General features: G+C 45.8%; 1 protein-coding gene across 1 annotated transcript; it reads left to right on the top strand.

The window, feature by feature from the left end:
* The first annotated feature begins 494 nt into the window (after positions 1-494).
* On the top strand, positions 495-11086 carry PHB1 (prohibitin 1). Its single transcript, XM_079134014.1, has 7 exons — positions 495-586; positions 1757-1871; positions 3395-3556; positions 5725-5867; positions 6025-6141; positions 8345-8440; positions 9932-11086. The coding sequence occupies exons 2-7, from the start codon at positions 1784-1786 to the stop codon at positions 10142-10144; spliced, it is 819 nt and encodes a 272-aa protein (XP_078990140.1). The 5' UTR covers positions 495-586; positions 1757-1783; the 3' UTR covers positions 10145-11086.
* The last annotated feature ends 835 nt before the right edge of the window (positions 11087-11921 follow it).

Below are 11921 nucleotides of genomic sequence, written 5' to 3'. Positions count from 1 at the left end.
TCTGGCTCTGGCTCTGGCAACCAAAGCCTCACGACTTTTAGGACCTTTCCAGACAAGGCTTTGGAAAAAAGACGGCTCTTAGTATCTCTCAAGGTTCACCACTTAGTATCTCTGTTCACCAGTTATTTCACAACTTTCTTCAAAGTGTCCAACCGTCCTCTTTCATCAGCCATAAATTTGCCCCTGCCATGTTTGCCACAGGAGGCCCAGACCCGCCTTCTCAAGTTCCTGGGGCTCAACTTAGGGCAGTCCCTAGCGACTGTACAAGATAGGCACGTGCATTTATCCCCAGGGAACTACAGTCCCCAAAAGGCTTTGTGGCAACACCCCACAGTTTATCACCAAAGAAAAAAGGTTTTCTTACGCGGGTCGGCCGCCGCATGGCTTTTTGGGAATTGTAGTCCACCTACCAGGAGCCACAAAAAGCAGAACAGACTGCAAAACACGCTTCCCAGAATTCACTGCGCTCCTCAGCACCAATCAGAGGTGCCGATCTTGGAGCGAGGGCGGGAAAGAGGAGCAGCTGTCCCGCGCACGCGCAGTATGTGTGGTTGGGGAATTCATGTGGAGGTCAGAGTGTAAGCAGGTGAGAATGGCGGGGGGTGTCCCAGGGTTGTGTCTGATTGTATGTGCTACCTTCCTCTGCCCTCCTATTTGCATTTTGGGCGAATAGGGGTGCATGTGTGTGTCCGTTCTGTGGGCGAGGGGAAAGGGCTAAACCCAGGACAGGCCAGGGGTTGCGCAGGGTAAGGGAGGTGTGTATGGGGGCAGGGTGTGGAAAAATCCAGAAACCACTGGAAAGAAAAAGGATTGAGTGTCTTGGTGTCAGGGAAGGAAGATAACGCGCGGGGAGAGATCCGGGCGGTTCCGAAATTGAGGTCTGGGAGGCGGGAGGGGGGTTTTGACAACTTTGGGGCGGGTCATGAAAAAGTTAAAGGCTGGAGTGGTTTTTAGTTAGGTCACCTGTGCGCCCACCCACCGCGTCTCCGCCCCTTCTCCGGGTCCTGAGCCCTTCCTCATAGTGCAGCAGCAGCAGCTTAGAGACATTCCTCTCAGTGGGTTCTTGTGTTATCTCGAGCCCGGAATATCATCCAGCTGGTACTAATCGGTTTTTCTCACTCCAGGATGTTGAGAAGTGGCATGGTGAGGAATTAAGCCGTACCTCCTAGAATTAGACCTCTGCGTTTTAATCCTGGTTCTGCCATTCAGTAGTTGGGTGAACTTGGGCGTCTCAAGTCACCTCTATGTGTTCCTCTGTTTCCTGATCTGTAATAATTAACTTCATAGTGTAGTTGTGAGGGTTACATAAACTGTTCAATATAAATGATGGCAGTTTACTGTTATTTAGTTTTGTTTTGGTATCACCATTTAGCGTGTTCTTTCAGTTATTTTTCCAAACCAGAATTGCATAGAACCAACCACTCAGTGTCTCTTGGGATCTTTTTGTCCAGGAAATGGGAGTGTGGTTTAGTGTGGTACAAGTTCCCCATGTCTTGTTCCCATTATTGAACTAAATGTCCCAGATTCCTTTTCTTTTCTTGGTTGAAAAAAGAAACTGCAAAAGAAAAAGGTCGTGAGGAATTGATGGCTGCACTTTGCCAGATGTGGTGTTATTTATTAGGTGTCCTTCAGTTGGTGATTTAGAGCTCTCAGGAGTGGGAAAATAAATAACAAACTTGAGAAGTGAATGTTGTGCCTCAGACCTTTCTCTGAGGGTTTGGGCTCAAGTCGTTTTATTTTGTTTTTACCCTCTTAGGTGTGAGTGGGTCCAGCAGAAGGAAACATGGCTGCCAAAGTGTTTGAATCCATTGGCAAGTTTGGCCTGGCCTTAGCTGTTGCAGGAGGCGTGGTGAACTCTGCCTTATATAATGGTGAGGCTCTGAGGTGAGGGGTGGTGGGTCACTGCCCTTTACTGGAGAATTTCTGTTGGATTACATAGCCCTTGACACTCTTGATGGTAGCTACTGTCTGAATGTTTGTGAAGCCATCTCACCTACTGCCTTCCCCCATCATATGCTTGTATTATTAGAGCCTGTTCAAAAAGAGCTTCCCAGTCATTGCTGGTTGGATGTTTCCAGCTGTTTTTATTCATTCAAAGTGATGCTACATCACCCAGTACTGTGGCTGCGTATTGGCATTTGCACTGGCTACCTGAAGCGGAGATCTTATCTGTTCTCTTCTGCCTGTGCGTGGAACAACTCAGCAAAGACTTTAGTTAGTTCAGTTTGGATGATCGTGTCCTGAGCATCAGCTTTTACTTTGCTAGTTTCAAAAAGACTGTCTTTACAATGTATTGCCTACCTTTTAACAAGGTTTAAGGGTTTAAGCTAGCCTATCTTCAACTTTACCATGTGACCTTAGGCAAGTTGCTTTTATCTCTGTAGGCCTCAGCTTCCTCATTGGTCAAGCAATGAGTTTGAACTAGTTTAATCTTTAAGATCCCATTTAACTCTGACATTCTATTACTTTCATGCCCAAAACAATTGTAGATTGACACACACCTGGCTGTCAGACAAAAGGATTGTTTTCAGAGTGAAGGTATTTGGATCAACTCTAAAGTCTAGAGTTAATAGTTGATTGGAAAAGCCTACTTGGGCTAGGTACAGCAGGGCACACCTGTAATCCTAGCAACTCCAGAGGCTGAGGCAGGAAGATGGCAAATTTTAGGCCAGTCTTGGAACTTGGCAAGGCCCTGTCTCTAAACAAAAAATTTAAAAAGGGGTGGGGATATCACTAGTGGTAGAGCACCCCTGGATTCAATTTCCTATAAAAAAGAAACGAGAAAAGCCTGTTTGGCTTATATGGCAGCTCTTGATACTGTGATTGTTTTGGTCTCAATCTGTACAACTAAACAGTGGTCTCCATCACCGAATTTCTCTCTGAATCAACAAGATAGCTCTCTATCCCCCTCCCACCCCCAGCAGTGTAGAAAAACTGAACTCTTAGAAAGAGCGGGACCTTCTGAATTTCAGGATGCTCCTAGTGAGGATGCTGCTGTACTGGGCTATGTTGGAACCAGGATGGACATATTATAATAGTGAAAATCTCTGTGAGTTGTAGAAGTTTGGGGAGATGATTCCTAGGAATGTGTGGTTGGGAGTGTGGGGATGGGATGATTAATCAGAAAATCAACAACCAGTTTTCTAAAGGAGAAAGGGTACCAAGGAACTGATCCTATTATAAACAAAGACCTTGGGGAGGCATGTGGGACAGGAAGTGATTGCTTAGTTATGCAGCTATTTAGAAACCTCTAGAGACCAGAAATTTGGGAAGACAGAGTGAGAAGCAATACTCAGTAAGTAAACAGAAAGCAACAGGGATCTTTGAAAGACATGACCCTTGTGGTTTAAAAGGCAAAGGACCTTTCTGACATGTCACTATCCTTCCTTCCTAGTGGATGCTGGGCACAGAGCTGTCATCTTTGACCGATTTCGAGGCGTACAGGACATTGTGGTAGGGGAAGGAACTCACTTTCTCATTCCTTGGGTTCAGAAACCAATTATCTTTGATTGTCGCTCTCGACCACGTAATGTGCCAGTCATCACTGGTAGCAAAGGTGAGTAGTAACACCTGTGTTTTGGTAAAGCAGGGAGAGTTTAGGTTGCTGTCCTCATCTCTCAGCTCCAGAAGCCTGGGTGGGATACCAGGATCCAAAGAGGTTGGACTTAGGGTGGGATGTGGCTTAGTGGTTGTGTGCTTGTCTAGCATGTGCATGGCCCTGGGTTCAAACCCCAACTCTGCCCCCCAGAAAGAAAAGAAAAACAAAAGAGATTGGATTTGCTGTCATAATTCTCAGCATATTTGCCCTGGAGAGCTTTGTATGGATTCATAGAAATGTATTCATAAAGTATATACACAGACAGCAGTACAGATTTAGAGATATATATAAAGGTTTATCTTAAGAGTTACATGGTGATCTAATTTTAAATCTAAGTGTGCCTTTTACTCCCTCTGTTGATCCTTCCCATCAGCTCTTGTTCCCCAGAATGACTACCTAAGCCTGTCTGTGGCCATCTGTTTGCCTTTGTAACTGACTTGCCCTTTGTCTTACTTTGTGTGGCCTCCGCTCCTAGAGTGTGGACCTCACGTTGCTGTCTCCTAGGCTGAAGTCCTGGTGTCTGAGACATTCCACTGGGTTTCCAGTCAGATCCTGACATGAACCGCCATCACCAGTTTTCCCCTCCCTACCCTTAGAGGTATACAGACAGCAAATAAAGTTGCACATGCAATTCAGCTGTGACATTTCTACACATAAAGAGGAGAACGTACGGTAGTGTTGACTATATAGTGGTGAGCACAGCAGCCTTCCAAAGAAGGGAAGGTCTTGGGGAAGTTAGTTTATATTATCATGATAACTTTTGGTGTCCTCCCTGCTGTTCTTCAGCAAATGTTTGCTTACTGTGGTTGTGCCAGGCTTGATACTGTTTTGGAGAGTGGAATAGTTCAAAGAGTACGTGAAGGAGTCCAATCTACCCAGGAAGGCAGACAAGTGAACAAGCAATTATAGTAGATTTAACTTAAACGCCTGCTTCTAAGCCTCTCACCTCTTCAGGATTTCTTTCTGTACTGTCTTGTAGTTGTTCTGAGGATGCATTATGTATCTGTTTCAAAAACTATTGAAGGGTACCTCCTGAGATCAGGGGCTTGTATATGTTGATAAGTTTCCCACCTCTCTTGGCCAGGTCAGGAGTCCCGTTCCTGAGCACTTGGTCCATATTGTTGATGACTACAGATAAACTGTGTCAGTGTATTAGCTTCACGCAGGCCTGCTTTGTCTAAGGGAAGGGCTAATTTCTCCCTGAATCCTGGTAAGATCTGTGACTATCAGGCTTTTAAAACCTCACCCTGCCAGTGACTTACCTGCCTTCTCTTAAATGCTTTACCAGATCTACTCACAGCCCTCATGTCTATTGCACATTTGACAGAATGCTTTTATATCTCTTTTCTCCAGTTTTCCTAAACATTCCTGGATCATCACCATTCTCAGACAAGGAAATAAGCTCAGGTTATCTACGGCTATGCGAAGCTGCATAATTGGTAGCCAACAGAGTGGGCTCAGGCCTGTGAATTGTTAGTGTAGTTTCTGCCAGACCCACACCGACCTCTCAAGGTTAACTCTGACTTAGGCATGTTCACCAGACCTTGGAAAGGCCTAATTCTAGAATTCTTGGTATTGACTTGTCATTTATCTTAAAATGTTCAGTCTTCTAAACATTTCATGGCACCCATGAGACATACCATCTTAATTGCTCTTATCAGTGGTCATTAGGACATACTGAAAAGCTGGTGTCATCATTGAATCCTTTCAGACATTCCTAACTCTGCAGTGCTGTATATGGGTTCTCTGCCAAGGAAACGAGGCATACCTACTCCATGCCTTCTAAGGTCTTATTAAAAGCCATTTTGCTTATAAATTGTAGCAAGTTTGGGGTGGGAAAGATCATTTAAAAGGCCATTTGTTTCCCTATGGGTTTTATTTTATTTATTTTTTATTTTTTTAATTTTATTTATTTTTGGTTGTTGAGGAACCTTTATTTTATTCATCCATTTATATGTGGTGCTAAGAATCGAACCCAGTGCCTCACACATGCCAGGCAAGTGCTCTACCATTGAGCCATAACCCCAGACCTGGGTTATATTTATTTATTTATTTTAATAATTTACTTATTTTGATTCATTGTATGGGTTTTAGTTTTAACTACAGTGTTTGTTCCTTACCCTAAGATTTGCAGAATGTCAACATCACACTGCGCATCCTTTTCCGACCCGTTGCTAGCCAGCTTCCTCGAATCTTCACCAGCATTGGGGAAGACTATGATGAACGTGTGCTGCCATCCATCACCACAGAGATCCTCAAGTCAGTGGTGGTGAGTGAATGGAACCTTCGCTGTGAGCCCAGAGCAATGCCCTAAAGATTGCTAAGTGGCAGGAAGAACTTAACTATAGTGGGTCGGGATGTGGCCGAGATTCTTCTCTGCTTTATCATTAACCTGACCTGCTTTCTTCCTGTCCTTCTGAAACCAGGCTCGCTTTGATGCTGGAGAACTGATTACCCAGAGAGAGCTGGTTTCCAGGCAGGTGAGCGATGACCTCACGGAGCGAGCAGCAACCTTTGGGCTCATCCTGGATGACGTGTCCTTGGTAAGGTCCTTGGGGAGTCTGAGTGGAAGGGTTTTGGTTCTTTGTCTGGTGACCAGCTCGTTTCTGTGTAGACATGGTTAAGTCTTGCCTTCCACTTTCCTAAATGTGAGACTTGAAAACACAGAATCTTCTTGAGGGTGTGAGCAGTCTCCTTGGGTCTGTTTTCAGTTGAGGGTCCTTTATCTACCCGTCACACATATTTTTCTTATAAGCTCTGGTCATCCCCAGATGGTCTCTAAATTACCAAACTATGACTATTCCCCAGAGTTCCTCAAAAAGTGATGTCTTGTTAACCCTGTTTGATACAGTAAGAAACTGCCTGGTGGAGACCAGAAAACAGCTTGGTAGTGTTTCTCCCAAGCACAGACCTCCCAGCCTGACCTTCTGGGAATTTTCCAACACTTAGGGTTTAAGTCTCTGTGAAGTAAGTTCTGGGGACCCCTAGTGAAAGGTGATAGAGTGCAAATTAATGGTTTTGTTCGCCAGGGCCTGGTATGGAGGACAGGGGACATCTCTTAGGCATAAGCTAACCTCCAGAGACATTATAGTCTGTGTATTTATGTGACATTTAGTGTCATAACTCAAACAAAGCAATACAGGCAGGATAGCATTTCAGGTGGAAGAGGGTGAGGGGAAGGGGTCATGTTTCTAGATTCTCTGGGAAAAATCATTTGGAGTGATTTGTTCGGGTAGTGAGAGTGTTTCCTGTTCAGTTCTCCTGTGCATCACTAGGGAAAGGCATTGCCTTCTCCTCGGCATCTGCACAGCTGTTTAAACAGTGATTCTCTAAATGGCCAACCCTCACTCTTGAGGGCCAGGACCCTGCTCCACCTTCTGTTGCTCCAAGGGGAAGGGCGTGTGGCTCCCTCTACTGGCAGTATGCCAGGCTGCAGCCTTTGGCCCCTCTGCCTCAAGCTCTCCCCATTTGCTGTTGGTTAACCTGAGTACCTTGGCTGTGAAAGCTCACTAAGTAAAAACCTAGGGAAAACTTGGCATTTTACTTGACTCTGACCACATACTCCATTCTGGGGAAATGTGGGCTGACCACAAGAAACCATATCTAAGAGGTGTGAGAAGAAAATTAGATTTCCTGGGGAATTTGCTGCCCTCAGCTGGCCTGTTTAGAAAGAAATTTTATTCCTTAATTATACATTTAGTTTTTCATTTCTCAGAATTGTATTTTCTTATCCAAACTTTAAGCAAGTCCAGAAATGGATCAGGCAAAGTAGAGCAGCTGCAGTGTAAGAGTTAGTAGTGTAGTGTGAGAACTTTGGAAAACAGTGCTACCGGGATTGCTTCTCAGAAGTTTAAGGCTGCTTATTTTTCAAAAAGCAGAGATTGGGAGAGTAGAGGAAAAAAATGAAACAAATAGCATTTGATAGCAAAACCATTCCCTTTGTTTCTTCTTTTTCAATAAGTTGGATGAATAAGAAAATTGCTCTAGGGTAGGCATTAGGATCTCTGAGATCTGTTCCCATTATCTGCACTATCTTTAGAGACAGTTGCTTCAGCCAAGTCTGTTACTCGATTAGGGGAGTATGTATCTAATCAGACTTAAACCCTCACCCGGACCAATGGCTTTCCCTGCCTTGCCTTTCTTTTAAACCCTTTACCAGAACCGCTCATATATTGGGAATACCATGATGTCCTCCCCATCTTGCTCTGTCCTCTTCCTGTTTAGTGGTGGGGATGCTTGCAAAAGAAGTGGACTGGTTAATCCATAAGCAGAGAGCATCAAGCTCTTGGAACCCTGGGAACTGGCTGCATCCCCTGCTCTCAGGGGCTCACTTTTCCATCTGGCCTCCCTTGGGTCTTTATACAGGCATCAAAGAAGATGATGCCTTAGAAGAGCACTGGTCAGTGGTGGGGGTCCTAGAACTCACAGATCTCCTCCTCTAGGGAGGTGGTCAGTTGAGTAGATACCTTTTGTTGCCCATGGGCCCCATCAAGAGCCACAGGTGCCATTTTCTGTGTGAGGTGGTCACAATGAGCTTGACAGAAATGTGCATGATCTTGTTGACAGCCAAGGATTCTGGGGTATAAACTCAGTGTGGGTGAGAATTTGGAGATGCAAGTTGTCTTCCAGTGCCTCCAGCTGCTAGAGCCATTCCTGACCTCTTCCTTCTAGCAGCCGGGGAGGCCTCCCAGCAACCCTGTCTGAGCAATTACACTGCCTCATCTTGTGCTCACTCTCTCCCCTTAGACACATCTGACCTTTGGGAAGGAGTTCACAGAAGCGGTGGAAGCCAAACAGGTGGCTCAGCAGGAAGCAGAGAGGGCCAGATTTGTGGTGGAAAAGGTGAGCATTCAACCAGATGGCAAGAGGCTCTTTCTCTTTCTCCTCTGCTCAGCTTTCCCATTTGCTGGGTGGCCTGGAAATTCATCATCTGTCATCTCTTCTTCCGGGATAATCGGAAGGGGATTGAAGGAACTGTGCTCCTGCAGTTGGTTGCAGAGTCTTTGGGGGCTAGTCAGGGACATGTGATGTTATGTTCCTAAATCACTGAAGGGTAATTTTTTTTCCACGTGCCTGAGATCAAAAACTCTCAAACAAATAAAAACGTTACTCCTGGAATATTTTCAGCTTCACTGAGAAGTCATTTTGAACCATGGTTACATAGTGAAAACTTGACAGTAAGAAAGATCAAACATTGCACCAGATGTGCTATCCTCACTGGATGTTTTTCCATCACTAAATCCATCCAGATGTGTCAGAGTGTGTGATGAAACATAGTATATTGGCCTAGCAGCCTGGTCTTTCTAATGTTTGTGAAGATGTATTTATTTACTGTTCCTTTTTCTAGCACTAGTGTTTCTATTCTAAGACCTTTTGGTCTTTCAAATCAGAGAAAAGAAAGAGATTTAATTTTGGAGACTGTAAACTTCATGTGGGCAGGGACTTGCTTTGCTTTATATCCTCCATGACTCCAGAGCCTATAACAAGTCCAGTACTTTGCCTGGTGGTACTAGGTGTACAACATTTGCTGGAAAACGAACAGCCTATCAGTTTCAAAACTGTATCTTGGGCTAAGTATGTAACTCAGTGACATAGTGCTTGTTTTAACATGTGCAAGGCCTGAGTTCAGTCCCTGCACCAAGAGAGAGAAAAAGAGTATTGATTTCAAAGAAGCTCAACTATATACTATATGTGCTGTACTCTCCTCCCACATTCTGAAGGTCATATGTCTAGACAGATGTATTGGTGTTGGTAGGGCAAGCCAAGGAGATTGCAGGTGCCAGCTGAACTCCCAGGAAGCTCCTGGCAATCATGGGTGCATGCTGCTCCTTCTTAGCTCTACTGGTGGTGGTTCTGTTTTGTAGTGCTGGGGATTGAACCCAGGGCCTCAGGTGCTAGACCAGAGCTCTACCATTGAGCTACATTCCTGGCCAACTCTAGTCTACTGGTTTTGATGGAAGTTGTTTTGACTTGGAACTGGGGAAGGATAAGCCTGGGGATTGGGTCCACCTTTCTTTTTTCCTCCATTTTTCATGGCCTTGAATCCTCCCAGCTCAGAATAGAATTGTCTGGATCAGATTGCTAATAATGTTAATGAGAACTTTGAAATGAATTAGCTACTTACATAGCCAACAGAAGCATAGCCCTACAATGATAAGTGGGCATTAGAGGAAAGAGGAGGTTGGGGGTAGACATTGTGCTTGTTAACTCCATTACATCAGGAAGGTAAGTTCCCCGAGTGCCTTCAGAAACCTGCACTAACCTGGTCCTTGCTAGGCTCTAGTCTGACATCCAACACCCTGAGGTTTGGTCACTCTCGTCTCCACTCTTTAGGCTGAACAGCAGAAGAAGGCAGCCATCATCTCTGCCGAGGGTGACTCCAAGGCAGCCGAGCTGATTGCCAACTCCCTGGCCACTGCGGGTGATGGCCTGATTGAGCTGCGCAAGCTGGAAGCTGCCGAGGACATTGCATACCAGCTCTCACGCTCTCGGAACATCACCTACCTGCCGGCGGGGCAGTCTGTGCTCCTCCAGCTGCCCCAGTGAGGGTTGCCCTGCCTGCATCTTCTCAGGCCACCTGGGCCACAGCCCCAATTCTGAACACCACCTTTCTTCTGCCCCCACCCCAGAAATCACTGTGAAATTTCATGATTGGCTTAAAGTGAAGGAAATAAAAGTAAAATCACTTCAGATCTCTAATTAGCAAATGAAGCTCTTTCATTCTTCTCACATCCATCTACTTTTTTATCCACCTCCCTACCAAAAATTGCCAAGTGCCTACGCAGACTGGCTTTGGGTCCTGCAGGGCCTGTTGGCGCTCCAGCCTAGGCACTGGCAATTGGCAGAAGAAAAGCAGGGCAGTGTTCGTGATGGATGGGGGAGCACAGCTGACAGCCCGCATAGACCTATAGACCGCATAGCCTCCCTCCTGTCATTTATTGAAGATTTGAGGACGGTGGCACAGCTGAACCAGGAAGGCAGGCCTCGGTTTCTTTCCAGCCTGTCCTGCACAGATGCAGCTGAAGAGGTGCTGGGGAAGGTCAGAGAGGAAGTGGTCTGTCTCTTACCATAAGGCTGATTCCCTCTAACTGCGACCAGCGGAAGCAGGTGTGTGTCAACAGGGCATGGATTGAAGAGTCTGCCCCTGTTGAGGTGGGTGGGCCTGATTTTGCTGCCCCCCAGGGTCCTAAAACTGGGACGGACTTGGATAGTGAGAGAGGAGGTCTGGACCGAGATGTAAGTCCTGTTGAAGACTTCCTCTCCACCCCCCACCTTGGTCCTTCTCAAATACCCAACGGAATTCCAACTTGAAGGATTGCATCCTGCTGGGGCTAAGCATGCCTGCCAAAGACGTGTGCATTGTGCGTTCCTGCTGCTCCACTCAGACTGCCCTTCTCGAAGGCTGTGCGCCTGTGCATCGAAGGAAACAATCATGGGAAGAAAACAAATGTGTGTAAACTGCTGTCAATAAATGACACCCAAATCTTCCAGCTGTCCTACGGGTTTGTTTTTTTGTTTGTGGGAATTGTGGGATCAGAACAGAGTGTTCCATTAGTTTTTGCGAGTTCATGTTTGTATCGCCAACTGGGACAGAATATCCAGCAAGGCAAAAAGGTGCTTGGGTTTCAGAAAGCACTTTGTTCTGTGTTCGTAATTGAGACCCATCCTGAAGTGAATCTCAGTGATGGTAACAGGTTTATTGTGAGGTGTGTTAACAGGAAATGAGTTAGTTAGTTTTCTTCTGTGTATTGGATGACCAGCAGGGTGGGCCTGCCCTCCGTCAGCAGCACCCTGACAGGAGGGAAGCCCTTGGCACGAAGTACACGTCAATAGTTCTCCTGCCCTCTAGTTTGATCTTTGTACATATCAGATGGCTGGGGTGTTCTTCAGGGTACCATTCTACTTCACCATGACTGATGTGGGAAAAGAAAACGCCTTGGCATTTTAAGGAGACCAAATTTATGTTTTGTTTGGTGGAGGAGAGCACACCTAGGACTGAAAAATAACTGCCAGCCACCCACCTCGGGGTTTTTAGGAACCATCAGAAGCACGCAGCCAGGTACTGTTGGCATGCATCTGATGTCTTAGGAGGCTGAGGCAGGAGAGTCACAAGTTCAAGATCAGCCTTAGCACTTACACCCTAAGCAACTTAGCGAAACCTTGTCGCAAAAAATAAATAAATAAAATAAAGGGTTGGGGATGTAGCTCAGTGGTAAAGTGCCCCTGGGTTCAATCCCCAGTCAAAAAAACAAACAAACCAAAAAACATGCCTTCACCTTTGCTCTGGATTCAACTCTGGGTTCACTGCCTGACCTTAGAAACC

Source organism: Sciurus vulgaris (assembly GCF_902686455.1).
Source record: "Sciurus vulgaris genome assembly, chromosome: 3".
Lineage (NCBI taxonomy): Eukaryota > Metazoa > Chordata > Mammalia > Rodentia > Sciuridae > Sciurus > Sciurus vulgaris.
The sequence above is the reverse complement of the archived record's forward strand: the minus strand, read 5'-3'. Positions and strand labels throughout refer to the sequence as shown.

Excerpts from the sequence above, each read along its gene's own strand:
- PHB1 (XM_079134014.1), top strand. The coding sequence starts at position 1,784 with ATGGCTGCCAAAGTGTTTGAATCCATTGGCAAGTTTGGCCTGGCCTTA. Across the intron at positions 3,557-5,724 it reads AGTCATCACTGGTAGCAAAG|ATTTGCAGAATGTCAACATC; the intron begins GTGAGTAGTAAC and ends CCTTACCCTAAG. Across the intron at positions 5,868-6,024 it reads AGATCCTCAAGTCAGTGGTG|GCTCGCTTTGATGCTGGAGA; the intron begins GTGAGTGAATGG and ends TTCTGAAACCAG.